The sequence below is a fragment of the Chlorocebus sabaeus genome, chromosome 13 (assembly GCF_047675955.1).
Source record: "Chlorocebus sabaeus isolate Y175 chromosome 13, mChlSab1.0.hap1, whole genome shotgun sequence".
NCBI classification, from domain to species: domain Eukaryota; kingdom Metazoa; phylum Chordata; class Mammalia; order Primates; family Cercopithecidae; genus Chlorocebus; species Chlorocebus sabaeus.
In genome coordinates this window covers 19,152,779-19,170,917 of record NC_132916.1, presented here as the reverse complement: position 1 = coordinate 19,170,917, position 18,139 = coordinate 19,152,779, and the positions used below count along the sequence as shown (strand labels likewise).

At 40.8% G+C, this 18,139-nt stretch overlaps 1 protein-coding gene across 1 annotated transcript in view; it reads left to right on the top strand.

Annotated features, from left to right (window-relative positions):
• CCDC170 (coiled-coil domain containing 170) overlaps nucleotides 1–18,139 on the top strand; it is a 132,813-nt gene that overhangs the window by 66,380 nt on the left and 48,294 nt on the right. Inside the window, exon 6 of the mRNA XM_008007584.3 lies at nucleotides 17,384–17,701. Coding sequence (XP_008005775.1) covers nucleotides 17,384–17,701 — 318 coding nt within the window. The remainder of the gene's footprint in view (nucleotides 1–17,383; nucleotides 17,702–18,139) is intronic.

The window sequence follows — 18,139 nt, the reverse complement described above, 5'->3', positions numbered from 1 at the left end:
TAGTTAAATCTTGTTGAATTGAGCCCTTTATCATCATATAGTTCTTTTCTTTTTCTTCTTACTGTTGTAGGTTTAAATTTTGTTTTATCTGATACAAGAATAGCAACTTTTGCTCTTTTCTGTTTTCCATTTGTGTGATAGATATTTCTCCATCCCTTTACTTTAAGCCTGTGTCTGTTATTACATGCAAGACGGGTCTCTAGAGGAAAGAGAATGTAGGGTCTTGTTTTTAAATCCAATTTACCACTCTACGTCTTTTAAGTGGAGCATTTAGGCCATTTATGGTAAAAAATTATTGTTGATATGTGAGTTTTTGTTTCTGTCATAGTGTTGTTAACTAGTTGCTTTGTAGTCCTTTTTTAAAGTAAAATATATTTTAATTTTTATTTATTAAAATAAAAAAAATTCTGTGGGTGCATAGTGGGTATGTGTATTTATGCAGTACATGAGATATTTTGATACAGCCATGCAATGTGTAATAATCATATCATGAAGAATAGGGATATCCATCCCCTCAAGCATTTTTTCTTTTTGTTACAAACAATCCAATTATACTCTTTTAGTTATTTTAAAATGTACAGTTAAATTATTATTGACTATAGTGCTTTGTAGTCTTTTTTTAATTTTATAATTAGATTCAGGGGGTACATGTGCAGATTTGTTTCATGGGTATATTGTGACCCTGGGGTTGGGGTATGAATGACTCCATCATCCAGGTACTCAGCAAAGATCCAACAGGCAGTTTTTCAGCCCTTGTCACCCTCCCTCTCTCCCTTTCCCATGAGGGAACTTTCTTTTTTTTTTTTCTTTTTCTCTTTTTTACTTTTTTTTTTTTATTATACTTTAAGTTCTAGGGTACATGTGCACAAGGTGCAGGTTTGTTACATGTGTATACATGTGCCATGTTGGTGTGCTGCACCCATTAACTCATCATTTACATTAGGTATATCTCCTAATGCTATCCCTCCCTCTTCTCCCCTCCCCACAATAGGATCCGGTGTGTGATGCTCCCCTTCCTGTGTCCAAGTGATCTCATTGTTCAATTCCCACCTATGAGTGAGAACATGCGGTATTTGGTTTTCTGTTCTTGTGATAATTTGCTGAGAATGATGCTTTCCAGCTGCATCCATGTCCCTACAAAGAACACGAACTCATCCTTTTTTATGGCTGCATGGTATTCCATGGTGTATATGTGCCACATTTTCTTAATCCAGTCTGTCACTGATGGACATTTAGGTTGATTCCAAGTCTTTGCTATTGTGAATAGTGCTGCAATAAACATACGTGTGCATGTGTCTTTAGAGCAGCATGACTTGTAATCCTTTGGGTATATCCCCAGTAATGGGATGGCTGGATCAAATGGTATTTCTAGTTTTAGATCCTTGAGGAATCGCCACGCTGTTTTCCACAATGGTTGAACTACTTTACAGTCCCACCAACAGTGTAAAAGTGTTCCTATTTCTCCACATCCTCTCCTATTTTTTTAATGATTGCCATTCTAACTGGTGTGAGAGGGTATCTCATTGTGGTTTTGATTTGCATTTCTCTGATGGCGAGTGATGATGAGCATTTTTTTATGTATCTGTTGGCTGTATGAATGTCTTCTTTTGAGAAATGTCTCTTCATATCCTTTGCCCACTTTTTGATGGGGTTGTTTGTTTTTTTCTTGTAAATTTGATTGAGTTCTTTATAGATTCTGGATATTAGCCCTTTGTCAGATGAGTAGATTGCAAAAATTTTCTCCCATTCTCTAGGTTGCCTGTTCACTCTGATGGTAGTTTCTTTTGCTGTGCAGAAGCTCTTTAGTTTAATTAGATCCCATTTGTCAATTTTGGCTTTTGTTGCCGTTGCTTTTGGTGTTTTAGACATGAAGTCCTTACCCATGCCCATGTCCTGAATGGTATTACCTAGGTTTTCTTCTAGGGTTTTTATGGTTTATGGTTTTTATGGTTTTTATGGTTTTAATTTTCACATAAGGAGTAAGGAAAGGATCCAGTTTCAGCTTTCTACTTATGGCCAGCCAATTTTCCCAGCACCATTTATTAAATAGGGAATCGTTTCCCCATTTCTTGTTTTTGTCAGGTTTGTCAAAGATCAGATGGCTGTAGATGTGTGGTATTATTTCTGAGGTCTCTGTTCTGTTCCATTTGTCTATATCTCTGTTTTGCTACCAGTCCCATGCTCTTTTGGTTACTGTAGCCTTGTAGTATAGTTTGAAGTCAGGTAGCTTGATGCCTCCAGCTTTATTCTTTTGGCTTAGGATTGTTTTGGCAATGCTGGGTCTTTTTTGTTTCCATGTGAACTTTAAAGCAGTTTTTTTCAATTCTGTGAAGAAAGTCATTGGTAGCTTAATGGGGATGGCATTGAATCTATAAATTACCTTGGGCAGTATGGCTATTTTCACAATATTGATTCTTCCTATCCATGAGCATTGTATGTTCTTCCATTTGTTTGTGTCCTCTTTTATTTCACTGAGAAGTGGTTTGTAGTTCTCCTTGAAGAGGTCCTTTACATCCCTTGTAAGTTGGATTCCTAGGTATTTTATTCTCTTTGAAGCTATTGTGAATGGGAATTCATTCATGGTTTGGCTCTCTGTTTGTCTGTTACTGGTGTATAAGAATGCTTGTGATTTTTGCACATTGATTTTGTATCCTGAGACTTTGCTGAAGTTGCTTATCAGTTTAAGGAGATTTTGGGCTGAGACAATGGGGTTTTCTAAATATACAATCATGTCATCTGCAAACAGGGACAATTTGACTTCTTCTTTTCCTAACCAAATACCCTTTATTTCTTTCTCTTGCCTGATTGGCCTAGCCAGAACTTCCAATACTATGTTGAATAGGAGTGGTGAGAGAGGGCATCTCTGTCTTGTGCCAGTTTTCATAGGGAATGCTTCCAGTTTTTGCCCATTCAGTATGATATTGGCTGTGGGTTTGTCATAAATAGCTCTTATTATTTTGAGATACATTCCATCAATACCGAATTTATTGAGAGTTTTTAGCATGAAGGGCTGTTGAATTTTATTGAAGGCCTTTTCTGCATCTATTGAGATAATCATGTGGTTTTTGTCTTTGGTTCTGTTTATATGCTGGATTACATTTATTGATTTGCGTATGTTGAACCAGCCTTGCATCCCAGGGATGAAGCCCACTTGATCATGGTGGATAAGCTTTTTGATGTGCTGCTGGATTCAGTTTGCCAGTATTTCATTGAGGATTTTTGCATAGATGTTCATCAGGGATGTTGGTCTAAAATTCTCTTTTTTTGTTGTGTCTCTGTCAGGCTTTGGTATCAGGATGATGTTGGCCTCGTAAAATGAGTTAGAGAGGCTTCCCTCTTTTTCTATTGATTGGAATAGTTTTAGAAGGAATGGTACCAACTCCTCCTTGTACCTCTGGTAGAATTCGGCTGTGAATCTGTCTGGTCCTGGACTGTTTTTGGTTGGTAGGCTATTAATTATTGCCTCAATTTCAGAGCCTGATATTGGTCTATTCAGGAATTCAACTTCTTCCTGGTTTAGTCTTGGGAGAGTCTAAGTGTCCAGGAAATTATCCATTTCTTCTAGGTTTTCTAGCTTATTTGCATAGAGGTGTTTATAGTATTCTCTGACGGTAGTTTGTATTTCTGTGGGGTCAGTGGTGATATCCCCTTTATCATTTTTTATTGCGTCTATTTGATTCTTCTCTCTTTTCTTCTTTATTAGTCTTGCTAGCCATCTATCAATTTTACTGATCTTTTCAAAAAACCAGCTCCTGGATTCTTGATTTTTTGGAGGATTTTTTGTGTCTCTGTCTCCTTCAGTTCTGCTCTGATCTTAGTTATTTCTTGCCTTCTGCTAGTTTTTGATGTGTTTGCTCTTGCTTCTCTAGTTCTTTTAATTGTGATGTTAGGGTGTCAATTTTAGATCTTTCCTGCTTTCTCTTGTGGGCATTTAGTACTATAAATTTCCCTCTACACACTGCTTTAAATATGTCCCAGAGATTCTGGTATGTTGTATCTTTGTTCTCATTGGTTTCAAAGAACATCTTTATTTCTGCCTTCATTTCGTTATGTACCCAGTAGTCATTCAGGAGCAGGTTGTTCAGTTTCCATGTGGTTGAGCGGTTTTGATTGAGTTTCTTAGTCCTGAGTTCTAGTTTAATTACACTGTGGTCTGAGAGACAGTTTGTTATAATTTCTGTTTTTAACATTTGCTGAGGAGTGCTTTACTTCCAACTGTGTGGTCAATTTTGGAATAAGTGTGATGTGGTGCTGAGAAGAATGTATATTCTGTTGATTTGGGGTGGAGAGTTCTGTAGATGTCCATTAGGTCCGCTTGGTGCACAGTTGAGTTCAATTCCTGAATATCCTTGTTAACTTTCTGTCTCGTTGATCTGTCTAATGTTGACAGTGGGGTGTTAAAGTCTCCCATTATTATTGTATGGAGTCTAAGTCTCTTTGTAAGTCTCTAAGGACTTGCTTTATGAATCTGGGTGCTCCTGTATTGGGTGCATATATATTTAGGATAGTTAGCTCTTCCTGATGAATTGATCCCTTTACCATTATGTAATGGCCTTCTTTGTCTCTTTTGATCTTTGATGATTTAAAGTCTGCTTTATCAGAGACTAGGATTGCAACCCTTGCTTTTTTTCATTTTCCATTTGCTTGGTAGATCTTCCTCCATCCCTTTATTTTGAGCCTATGTGTGTCTCTGCATGTGAGATGGGTCTCCTGAATACAGCAAACTGATGGGTCTTGACTCTTTATCCAATTTGCCAGTCTGTGTCTTTTAATTGGACCATTTAGTCCATTTACATTTAAGGTTAATATTGTTATGTGTGAACTTGATCCTGTCATTATGATATTAGCTGGTTATTTTGCTCGCTAGTTGATGCAGTTTCTTCCTAGCATCAATGGACTTTACATTTTGTCATGTTTTTGCAATGGCTGGTACCTGTTGTTTGTTTCCATGTTTAGTGCTTCCTTCAGGATCTCTTGTAAGGCAGGCCTGGTGGTGACAAAATCTCTAAGCATTTGCTTGTCTGTAAAGGATTTTATTTCTCCTTCACTTATGAAACTTAGTTTTGCTGGATATGAAATTCTGGGTTGAAAATTCTTTTCTTTAAGAATGTTGAATATTGGCCCCCACTCTCTTCTGGCTTGGAGAGTTTCTGCTGAGAGATCTGCTGTTAGTCGGATGGGCTTCCCTTTGTGTGTTACCTGACCTTTCTCTCTGGCTGCCCTTAAGATTTTTTCCCTCATTTCAACGTTGGTGAATCTGACAATTATGTGTCTTGGAGTTGCTCTTTTCGAGGAGTATCTTTGTGGTGTTCTCTGTACTTCCTGAATTTGAATCTTGGCCTGCCTTGTAGTCTTAATTGTATAATTGCTTCATAGGGTTTGTGAACTTTGTACTTATGTGTGCTTTTGTGGTCTCAAGTATTATTCTTTCATTTCCATGTTTAGAACTCCTTTGAGCATTTCTTATAGGTCTGGTCTGGTGGTGATAAATTCTCTTAGTGTTTGCTTGTCTGGGAAAGACTGTATTTCTCCATTCATGAAGCTTAGTTTTGTATTAAATTCTTGGCTGGCAATTTTTTTCTTTTAAGGAGGCTGAAAATAGGACCTCAATCTCTTCTGGCTTGTGAAGTTTCTACTGAGAAGTCTACCATTAATTTAATGGGTTTTCCTCTATAGGTAACTTTGCCCTTTTTTCTAGGGGCCTTTAAGATTTTTTCTTTCTAACTGACCTTGGATAGTCTGATGACTATATGCCTTGGGAATGGTCTTCTTGTATACTATCTCATAGGAGTTCTCTAAATTTCTTGAATCTGGATGTCAATCTCTCTAGCAAGATTAGGGGAAAATTACTGAATTATTCCCTCAAATCAGTTTTCCAAGTTGTATATTACTTTTTCATCTTCTCTTTCAGGAATGCCAATAAGTTGAAGATTTGTGAAGATTTTGTCAAAGCCATATTTCTCAAAAACTCTGTTCATTTTTAAAATTATTTTAAAAATTTTATTTTTGTCTGGCTGTGTTAATCAGAAAGACTGGTTGTCAAGATCTAGAATTCTTTCTGCTGTTCAGTGTAGACTATTGTTAAAGCTCTAACATTATTTTGAAATTACTTTAGTGATTTTTTTTCAATTTGAGCAGTTCTATTTGTTTTTTTTTTCTTAATATGGGATCTAATCTTTCATATCCTGAATAATTTTTCTGGTTTTTTTTTTTGATAATGGATTTCAAATGTCTCTTAGATGTTACTGACTTTCCTTGCAATCTATATTTTGAATTCTTTATCTGTCATTTCAGATATTTTGTTCTGATTAAGATCCATTGTGAGAGAGCTAGTTCAATGCTTTGGAGGTGTCAGAACACTCTGACTTTTTTACTGCTGGAGTTCTTGCAATGAGTCCTTCTCCTCTCAGGGAGATGTTGCTTCTTATTTTTGAATTTGCTATTGTTTGAATGGGACTTTCTTTTTTAAATTACTTTTTTTCTCTTAGGGATATGGCTATGATATATGTTATGTGTGATCATTAGGCTTCATTTCTGGATGCTTTCAGGGGGCTGTATTTTGGTTGTAAGAACTAATCAGAAGGAGTGGTTGTCAAGATCTGAAATTCTTTCTCCTGTTTAGATATTCTATCTTCTGTAGGACTGGGGGTGCAGAGGTCCTGGGAGGCTTATTCTGTGGACTAGCACTAAGCCCTTCTGGTAGTAGATTTTGTATTTGGTAGTGCAGTTGAAACTGCAGTCCAGTAAATGTTGCTTAAGAGTAAGAGCTGGCAGGTAGGCTGATGTCTAGTGAAAGCAGGTGCCTTGACGTGTTTTTGAGGAGGGGTGGGTGGGAAGAGATGGTGTTGGGGTGTAGGTGTGCTAAGGCCTTAGGGGAGGGGCTGGGGAGTGTCCTTGGTCTTCGACCTGAGCCAGCAGAAATGTGATTTGCTTCCCTATCAAATCCCTGTTGCAGGGCTTGTGACTTTGATTTCATAAAGGCTTGGTCCTTTGGTTTTTGGCCACAATGTGGCTGCAGGCCACCAGTATGCCCCTCTGATGACTACCCCCAAAATGGGCTCAGGGCAGAGTCTTTTCCCTCAGACCAGAGCAGATACTTTCATGGTTTGTCTGTCCTCCATTTCTGGGATTGTTCCATTCTGTGTAGGGAAGGGGAGGTGGTCTCTGCCCTTCGTAAAAGCCTGAGCAGCATAGGGCTCACTTTTAGCATGGTAGAGCCACTGTGAAGAGCACAAAAAATGCGGTGTCCAAGTATGTGCTCACTGGCCCCTGGTGGGAAGAACCACTCTTGTGTCCATAACTGCATAAGTGGGGTGGAGATGACTCCTCTCTACGTATCTTCCATGGCTATGGTACTGCCTCCTTTAGTACTTGGCACCTTACCTGTGTTTCCTTTGTCCCAACAGGGACTTGGTGGGCTGTGCTCCCCTCTCCCTTAGAGGTATCCCATGTTGAGGGTTAAATCTCCAGGGATCCAGCAGCTCCTTGGGGCCTACCAGTCCCCTGCACCTGCCAAAGTCCTAATGGGTTGTGGGGAATGTTTGCAAGAGATCTAGTGGTGACTCAGGGGTGAAGAGTCCCTGGGCAGGACCGTTTCCCACTATAGGTACATGACCAGTATGACGCCCGTGGTCTCAGCTCAGGTGTGAGTGGAGTGTGAGCATGCCTGTGTGAGCATGCCTACGTGAGCTGGCCACTAAGTTCTCTGTACTTGGGAAGTTCTCAGATTGCCCCCAATAGTGTTGCCCTGGATCACAAGGGCAGGGGGGCTCACCAGCAGTTTAAGAGTCAAGGGATTGTTAGAGACGTGAGTGGAGCAGAGAAGTCCTCCCACCTACCCTTTCTGTGGGGCTCTGAGCTTCCCGGGGGTCAATCTCTGCCAGGCTCTTGCGGCTTTCTTTTTCTGCAACCCAGCTTCTTCCTGTGGGCACTCTGACAGGTCCTGATTCATTTCCTTCAGTTTTCCATTCAGAATTTGTCCATTCACTAGTAACTTTGATCTTCTTTCTGAGGAGAACCGGCTTTCAACATCCCTAGTCTGCCATCTTGGAGAGTCCTATTGCACTCCTTTGGAGGCATCATATTTCCTTGCTTTTTCATGTTTCTTGTGTCTTTATGTTGGCATCTGTGCATCTGGTGTGACAGTCACTTCTTCCAATATTTTGGGTTTGCTTTTGTAGGGGAGGATGTTTTCCTGGAGATGCATCTATGATGTTGGTTGGGTAGGACACTTTGGCTCTGATTATGGGTGTGTGCAGCTGTGTAGTTTCCTAATTTGTTTAGCTGTAAATAGTGTCATTGGTGTCTGTTATTTCCTCAGGAGCTTAGGGTGTGGTTGTTGGTGGAGTTGTGGGAAGTTTTGCTGGGGACAGGGGTACCAGGTGGGCCAGTCCTCAGGCCCTGGTGGGAACAGCAGTGGCCCAAGAGTGCCTGTCCTTAGGCCCCAGGGTGGCATTTGCTTGCACTGGTCTTAGGAGGTCTCGGCAGGTCTATACTGGCAGTGGCAGTAGCAGGTGGGTCTTTTGGTCCCTGGGCAGCAGTGTGGCATGGGCTATCATAATAGCAGTCATGGGACAATGCTTTGGCTCTCAAGCTGTCTGTGCTGGTGTTGGCAGTGGCTGTGATGGCTGGGCAGGTCAGGCCCTGCCCCTGCAGGTTGTATGTGTGGATGGTGCCATCTGTGGTGGTAGCAACAGGGTGAGTGAGTCCATCTTCAGGTCCCTGATAGAAGTGCTTGGGTGCTAATGATGGTGGATGTGGCAGAGTAATCCACAAGTCCCCGGATGGTGTTTTCATGCTCTGGGATGGGGGTAAGGGCAGAGCAAATCCAGGTGAGCCTGTCCTCAGACTCCCTGGTGGTGCCTATCGGCACCGGCTGTGATGCGCAAGGGTTGGGTGATTCCTGGACTCCTGGTGGAGTGCTTTGATGGAGGAGGTGGTAGCTGCAGTGGGGCCCTGCTGCTGGAGAAGGTGGGATTGCTTTTAGTGGCTGCAGCTGTAGGCGGGCAGCTGTGGAGCACATGCTTTGGCTCCAGTTGGCACCTATGCATTGGGGAGCCTGTCCTTGGGACACTTGTAAATGTGCGATGGTGGCCTGCTGTTAGTGGGCTGGGGTTGCTGCAGTGGCTTGGCTTTGGCCCTGACAGCAACAGCCAGCTGAAGCAGCAGCTGCAGGTGGGGTATGGCAGTGGGGCTCCTGGGATGTGGAGATGCGGGGGCTGTTGGGCCCGAAGGCAGGGTGATGTCTGGTGGAGGCTGGCTCTCAAAATGGCATCTTGCTGTAGCTGCCTAGGCCTCAGGGGGGTGTTTAGGATTCAGTCTGAGCTCCCTCTCTGGAGCAATGCCATTGTGCGGTCTGCAGACAGCTCCCTATGTTGGTCTCTGGGCCTGTGAGGGGCTCTCTGGTGGCTGGGACTGGAGGAATCCATGATGGGAATATGGACACTGCAGGTCTCTCGCTCCCCTTTCCCTGTATTGGGGAGCTTCTCTGCGCTCCTAGCCAGCCCTGGCCAACCAAGCAGGCTGCTTCTCTTCCCTCCCTTCCTTGCCCTAGGAGTTCCTGTCAGTTCTCTGTTGAATTCCAATGTTCTGTCTTTGATGATCTATTGAAACTGTGATTATCTACTCACTGTTTTATTCTTCTTTGTGGAGGGGCAGCTGATAGATGCCTCTAGTCCGTCATCTTGAAGCCCCACCCCTTGAGAACTTCTAATGCCTCTTATTTTTTAGCCTTTTCTTTCTATAATACTTCCTGGTTTTTATCATATTATTGTATTTGCCTTGTCCAAGTTTACATTCTGTTCTGTAGCTGTAACTAAGTCTTCAGTAGTTTGTCTTTAGGTTCATTCTAAAATTTAAAATCAGTTAAATCCATATGTTAAATAACATGATTCTATAACTATTTTTATTATGGGTCTAATCTCAGCATGTGATGCTGAGCACATTCCATTTTGCCGTGTCCTTTTTGCAATTTCCAGATGGGAACTGTCGATGGTCCTCCGAGCACCGTCTGATCAGTTCAGGGCGAGTGTCTGCAGGGCTATCGTGAAGCCCAGGAACACACTGGCCTCTTGGGCAGCTAAATCTGTTGTCAGCTAGTACTGATTTGGTCAGTGTTGAGAATTTCAAGCTTAAGCTGGATTCTAATTTTCCACAGTTGATGATGCCATGGGGAAAGCTCAGATTTGGAGAGGGTCTTCTTCAATTTGAAGTCAAATGTTTCTCTGAAGGTTCCATTCTATTGGCTCATGGGCCTGAGAAGGAGAAACCTAATCCTCCTTCTACACGAGTCTTCCAAGCATTTAAATACATCTGCAGGATAAATGTTCCAGTTCTTTTAACGTTTCCTCTTAGAACATGATTTCAAGACTTTTGCCATTCTCCTTCCTAAACTCTGAATGTGCATTTTTTTTCAAACTATCTTTGGGGAAGAATAGTTTTGTCTTTATTTCCAGTCCATTGCTGACAAATACTTCTACAAAATACAATAAAATGAATTAATAGGAAAAAATCATTTAAATTCTATAGAATGAATTAATAGAAAAAATTATTTAATAAGATACACCGAGCACAAGTCCAAATTTTTAAGTATTAGAAGCCACAGACATAAAATTAAATTTCAATAATGGAAATCAGAATAAACATGGGAGAAATAATAGAATTACCCAAATTGTGCACAGTCTTCTTTGTATGTAGGAGATTAGTGTAATGAATTACTAGTATCACTAGTATACTCATAGCCTTCCTTTTGTTATTCTTTAGTCATAAGTCTTATTATGACTAGAATTCCCTGCATTAAAGTTCTGCATACACATTTTGAATGAATACTGCTTATGTTAGTATTTAAAGTTTGTGACAATGAGCTAGCTTCTTGCTGGTTCACTTAGGTAATCTTGGCTGGACTGGTGACAATGTCGCTTTCAATGCCTGTTGTACAGGAATTTTTATTTTTATTTTTTTTGAGACTGAGTTTTGCTCTTGTTGCCCAGGCTGGAGTGCAATGGTGCAATCTCAGCTCACCACAACTTCTGCCTCCCGGGTTCAAGTGATTCTCCTGCCTCAGCTTCCCCAGTAGCTGGGATTAGAGGCATGTGCCACTACACCTGGCTAATTTGTATTTTCAGTAGAGACGAGGTTTCTCCATGTTGGTCAAGCTGGTCTTGAACTCCAGACCTCAGGTGGTCAGCCTGCCTCGGCCTCCCAAAGTACTGGGATTACAGGCATGAGTCACTGCGCCTGGCCCCTAGAAAACTGTTTTTATATTTTACTTTTCAGATACTTACAGTAGAAAACAAATCTAACGGAGGTTTGTTGAGAATAGGTTTTAAAGCAATTTCAACAAGCTCAATATATATGTAGGTACCTTGAATTCAAATTAAACTATTGTAATTTCAGCTTTCCTTCTTTTTCTGTTTATTTTTTCTTAAAAATATTTGATAGAGACGGGTTTCACCATGTTGCCCAGGTTGGTCTCAAAAGTTCTGTTAGTTTATTTTGTAAAGGTATAGTTATGTTTAAATGTGATGAAATTCTTTTGAGGAAAGAAATGGGTTCTGGATTTTATATACTTATTTAGATTACAGTTGGCAAACCAGCCTTAAAATATCACATTTGTAGCATGTTCCTTCAGTGTATAACAGGCAACTCTCACCACTAGCCACTTACCACACGAGTCTAACAATACTTCGTTCAAAACAGTCCATACTTCATTCAAAAAGGGAGTACAGGCTGGGCGCAGTGGCTCACACCTGTAATCCCAGCACTTTGGGAGGCCGAGGCAGGCGGGTCACAAGGTCAGGAATTCAAGACCAGCCTGACCAACATGGTGAAACCCCATCTCTACTAAAAATACAAAAATTAGCTGGGCATGGTGGCACGCGCCTATAACCCCAGCTACTCGGGAGGCTGAGGCAGGAGAATCACTCGAATCCGGGAGGCAGAGGTTGCAGTGAGCTGAAATCATGCCACTGCACTCCAGCCTAGACGACAGAGTGAGACTGTCTCAAAAAAAAAAAAAAAAAAAAAAAAAGGAGTCTATGGTATTTGGATGTTGCATCAGTGTCAACTTGCTGTAGAAATTGCTAATCTCTTACCCTCAATTTCTGAAATGATCTTGTTGGGACTGGGAACAGCAGGTGCAGGAGTGGTACCAGATTGTAAATTTGAATAGCGCTGTCCAAGGAGGGTTTTATCTGTATTAAAGTTTGAATCCCAGAACTGAAGGCCAGACTTCAGGCTTGGTGTAATTCAAAGGAAATAGAGCAGGATATCACCTCTCTGATTCTGAATACTTTACTTTTGTGAATGCAGCCCAAGTTTGGGAGGGGGGATTGTGTGTGTGCATGTGCGTGTATGTATTTGTGCTCATATCACTGTTGACTCAACACTTAAAATGGACTAAAATTCCCTGGTGTTTTCATAGTTGCCAGTATTCTATCACATCTTCCTTTCATTTCTGACCCCTGGCTACAGTTTCCTTCTCTAGAGGTGATGAGAATTGGTGGTTGCTTGTGCATGTTTCTAGAGATATTCTTTTCATAAAGGTACAAATGGTACTGTACTATGTACCATTGTTATTTGTATAGATGCACTATTAGACACCTTACTTTCTTCACTAACTGTATCTTGGAGAGTCGTTCTTATTGGTATATAAAAAACTGCCCCATTTATTTTCAAGACTACATCATTTTCTTTTTTTTTTTTTTTTTTTGAGACGGAGTCTTGCTCTGTCGCCCAGGGTGGAGTGCAGTGGCTGGAACTCAGCTCACTGCAAGCTCCGCCTCCTGGGTTTACGCCATTCTCCTGCCTCAGCCTCCTGAGTAGCTGGGACTACAGGCGCCCGCCACTACGCCTGGCTAGTTTTTTGTATTTTTAGTAGAGACGGGGTTTCCCCGTGTTAGCCAGGATGGTCTCGATCTCCTGACCTTGTGATCCGCCTGTCTCGGCCTCCCAAAGTGCTGGGATTACAGGCTTGAGCCACCGTGCCCGGCTACATCATTTTCTATAGTATGGATGTCTCATATTTAAGAAGTTACATATCAACGAATATTCATGTAGTAGCTTGTCTTTTGCTATATTATAATTGGATAACTGCATATTCCTCATTTTCTATATTTAGTGACCTTTCTTATAGATACATTCTCAGGACTGGAATTGCAGGGCCGAAAGATACGTGCATATTAAATTTTGTTATGCATTTATGCCAACAATTTATACCAAAATTATACCTGTTCACACTTCCACCAGCAATGTATAAGACTGCCTGTTTGGGGGAATTTCTGAGTTTTTTTGTTAATCATAACTGCAGTAGGTAGAATTAACCAACTGATTTTTTTATTTTATAAAATTGATCTAGGATTGAAGGAATTAAGCTCAAGCCAGAGGTTCTCCGTCCTGATGATAATCATTGTATTTTTGAGTGGAAATTTGATCTCATGTGTGTCTAAATCCATAAAATAGCAACAGAACAGGAATCCATTGTTTTTTAAAAAACACAAACCTTTGAATGGTTTCATTACTTGATGCAGACTCACATATTTAAATGGGAAGGTAAATTGAGTGCCATAATCATACTACTTATAAAATTTTTTGTTAAAAGTAATTTTCAAAGGATCATTTTACATTTGTTGCACGAGTCAGACTGAACCTAAAGATTTAATTATAAAAAGTTTTTAAGTGATCCCCATCACAGTCTATAGGGCCTGCTCTCGTGTGACCACACAAGACTGTGGAGGTCAGTCTTGCTTTTGCTCACAGGAAGCCACTTGTTTCTTGTCCTGTATGTCAGTGTGGTCTGACAGCAATCCCCAGGTCCTGGCCAGTGGTACTGATGTCACATGATTTCATGCCGCTTGCTTCGGCGTATCCTTGAGGTAGCCATGGAACCAGACTCCACTCTGGTGGCGTTCTCCTGATAGCTGCACAAGTAATTGCATTTGCAGTCTGAGGACATTTATTTCCAGAAGATCAGCCCTGTGCCCCCGAATCCTGCAGCACTTAATCAGAGCACTAAAGGAGCGGCCATCCACAAGGCCTTGTCACTCCGGCTCTCGAGTCCTCCATTTGATACAAGAAACAGCTCGGTGTTCACTGAGCCGAATGTGCCTGGAAAACAGAAACTCAACCTGCTTACAGGCAGCACTGTATTCTGTGAGCACAAACTAATTTTGGGATTTTCACTAGACATAAATGTTGATGCCTAGGTTTACAAAGAAAACGTTCTTTGGATTTGTTAAGAGAAGATTGTTTTGGCCCTTTTCTCGAAGTCGGTGGAACAATCATGATATTGGGGTAGAAAAATTCCTCATAGTTGCAATGTTTTCATTGTGTTTATTGGTCTTGTGGTGTTAGCTGTCAGTTGAGTCGTCTACTCCAAATTGACAGGAACTCCAAAGGTCACAAGCATCTGAGATATTTTTTGTGTATTTTGAGGGTCTTTAGTGAATATATAATATTTCCACATGGTTTTAGAATTCTAAAGCAATTAGGATTAGTTTCCATCCCAGCATCATTGAATTTAGGACCTCAGTTTTCTAACCACACAGCAGACTGTGCAGTCGACCCTCTGCATCCACAAGTTCCACATCTGTGGATTCAACCAACTGTGGATAAAAAAATATTTGGAAAATAAAACAATACAAATAACAAAACAATAATAAAAATAATACAAATAAAAATAACACATGATAACAGCTATTTACCTAGCATTTACAGTGTATTTGGTATTACAGGTAATCTAGAGATGATTTAAAGTATACAGAAGAATGTGTGTAGCTTATATGAGAATATTATTCCATTTTATATGGGAGACTTGAGCATCCTCAGTTTTGATATCCTCCGGGGTCCTAGAACCAATTCCCCAAGGATACCAAGGAACGACCCGTAGTTTCCAAGTAAAATATGCACCCAATTTATTATCACCATTACTAATACTAGTTACTCTAATTGAGCAAGTGAGAAGCTATTGTATTATGATCTGAAGAGAAATCTGTAAACTGTTAAAATACTGAATTTGTGATAAAGTGTCCTTGACTCTACTTTAAGTACCATCATTTAATTAGCAGCAACAGTGGGGCTTCTCTATAGAGATAACTAGTTTAGCAAAGGAAAGGGGAAACCAAGACCTTGAAAAGCAAAAGGCATTTTACAAAATAGATTCCATAATTAGTTGAGTTATTACATCTCTGAAAAGGGCAGGCTTCTCTAACTACATATCTACTCTGTGACTTTTCTTTCAAATTGATGCCTGAGGCTCCCTTGATTTTAAAAAAGTCACCATAATGACAAAAAATAAGATGTTACGTTTCCTATAAAAAATAGGAACTAGTGTTTCAAGCTATCCTTTTTCCTGTTTCCAAGCTGTTAATGGAGAGAAATTTCTTTTAAAGCCCAGTTCTAATGCAAAAGAGATGATTGCATTTTAACTGGCAGCCTGAAATGTTATCAGCTCATTTAGATGTAGAGTCTGTTAAAGATACTGTGTTTCTTTTTAGTGCTTTTTACCTCTAACATACGATTTTTAATAATTTTTTTAAACCAGTTAACTAGGCAGCGATACTATAGCAATGCTAGTTAACACGCTGCTTAATATTTCTTAATGTGAATTCATGTATTTTGGAACTTGATGTTAACAAATAATTTTAAGAAATCAAATTAAAAGATGCTCACGCCTATAATCCCAGCACTTTGGGAGGCCGAGGTGGGCAGATCACCTGAGGTCGGGAGTTCAAGACCAGCCTGACCAACATGGAGAAACCCCGTCTCTACTAAAAATACAAAATTAGCTGGGCATGGTGGCACATGCCTGTAATCCCAGCTACTTGGGAGGCTGAGGCAGGAAAATCGCTTGAACCCAGTAAGCGGAGGTTGTGGTGAGCCGAGATCACGCCATTGTACTCCAGACTGGGCAACAAGAGTGAAACTCCATCTTGGAAAAAAATAAAGATGCTCCTTTGGTGCCTCTGTGGGCCATTCTAGATTGTGGTAAATAGAATTAAGTGCACAGGTAACCTTCTTTATGTCCTTCATTACTTTTCTGAAACTAATTTCACATGTTATGTTCTTTTGTTGTTGTTATTTTGAGACAAGGTCATGCTGTGTCACCAAGGCTTGAGTGCACTGATGCAATTACTGCTCATTGTAGCCTCGAATTCCCAGGCTCAAGCAATCCTCCTATCTCAGCCTCCCAAGGAGCTGGGACTATAGACACATGCTACCATGCATGGCTAATTATTTTATTTTATATAAGATGGGGATTTACCAAGTTGCCCAGGCTGGTCTCCAACTCCTGGGCTCAAGTGATCTTTTGTCTTGACCTCCCAAAGAGCTGGGATTACAGGTGTGAGCCACTGTGCCCAGCCCATATTATATTCTTTAAGATTATTCTTCTAAGTATGATACTTTCCCTCTACTTTTAATCCTCCCACCTACCAAATGGCTAGTTTTTTCTGTTTCCTTTCTTCAGGTTCTTTCTGCATTAATTTTGTCTTTATGAGACAAGGGGATATGCAATGAATATTGGATATTGGAAGTCAATGAATATTTTTATGCAATGATGTTTTTATGAGAATATTCCTCTATTATTTAAAATAGTATTAAGGGGGCATCTTTATTCAAATAATTGTTAGTGCCTAGCTAGGACTCTGAGAGCTTACTGTTTATTAAAAATCAATTTCCATATACACCAAGCTTGAGATAGTTCTATAAACATATTCTATATATGGACTGAATCTACTAATATGTTAATCCAATGATTTGTTTTTATTAATTCTTTCCAGTGTTCCACACAGAAAAGGCTTATGTGTCAAAGTTTCCTTCTTTTTTCTAACCCAGATTTTGTATTTTATATCCCTTCTCTGTTTTTCTTTTTCTTTTTTTTTTTTGATGGAGTCTTGCTCTGTTGCCCAGGCTGGAGTACAGTGGAGTGATCTCGGTTCACTGCAACCTTCACCTCCCGGGTTCAAGCGATTCTCCTGCCTCAGGCTCCTGAGTAGCTGGGATTACAGGTGTGTGCCACCACGCCTGGCTAATTTTTGTATTTTTGTTTACTAGAGGTGGGATTTCACCATGTTGGCCAGGCTGGTCTCGAACTCCTGACCTCAGCGATCCACCCACCTCGGCCTCCAAAATGTTGGGATTACAGGTGTGGGCTACCACGCTGGGCCCCTTTTCTGTTTTTAAGACACCTAAATTTTCCTGACATACCATTGGGATTTAATAACCTTATGAGGAGACTATAGGGAACTTGGAGTTAAAAATGGAAGAAGTAATTAACCCAACCCCTTGTAGTCATTAGCAGGCAAAGTCAATGAATTTGCTATAGCAAATGCAGGTGCACCCTGTTGACTACTAATGTTATTGTCTTCACTTTCTGTAATCATTTTAGGACCTGCTCAGTGCTGTAGAAGCAAAAAAAGCTCTTGAAAGGGAAGTTAAGATCTTCCAAGAAAGGCTGCTTGCTGGCCAGCAGGTCTGGGATGCCTCAAAGCAGGAGCTGAGCCTCCTGAAGAAAAGCTCTTCTGAGTTGGAGAAGAGTTTGAAGGCAAGTCGGGATGCAGTCACAGCCTCACAAAGCCAGTACTCCTCATTTAGGGAGAAAATTGCAGCCCTCCTTAGGGTCAGATTGGGCACGACTGGGTCCACTGAGGACACCGTTTTGGAGAAGATTCGAGAAATGGGCAGCCAGGAAGAAAACAGGGACCAGGTGAGTGGGTCATGGCTATTTACAGACATCTTAAGAACAGTGAGCTCATTCATTTAGCATGCTCAGTAACTGTATTAGTCTATTCTCACACTGCTATAAGAAATACCTGAGACTGGGTAACTTATAAAGAAAAAGAGGATTAATGGATTCACAGTTCCACATGGCTGGGGAGGCCTCACAATCATGGCAGAAGGCCAAGGAGGAGCAAAGGCACATCTTACATGGTGGCAGGCAAGAGAGAGAGTGTGCAGGGGAACTGCCCTTTATAAAACTATCAGATCTCCTGAGAGTTATTCTCTATCACAAGAATAGCATAGGAAAAACCCACCCCCATAATTCAATTACCTCCCACCAGGTCCCTCCCACGACATGTGGGGATTATGGGAGCTACAATTCAAGATAAGATTTGGGTGGGGACACAGCCAAACCTTATCAGTG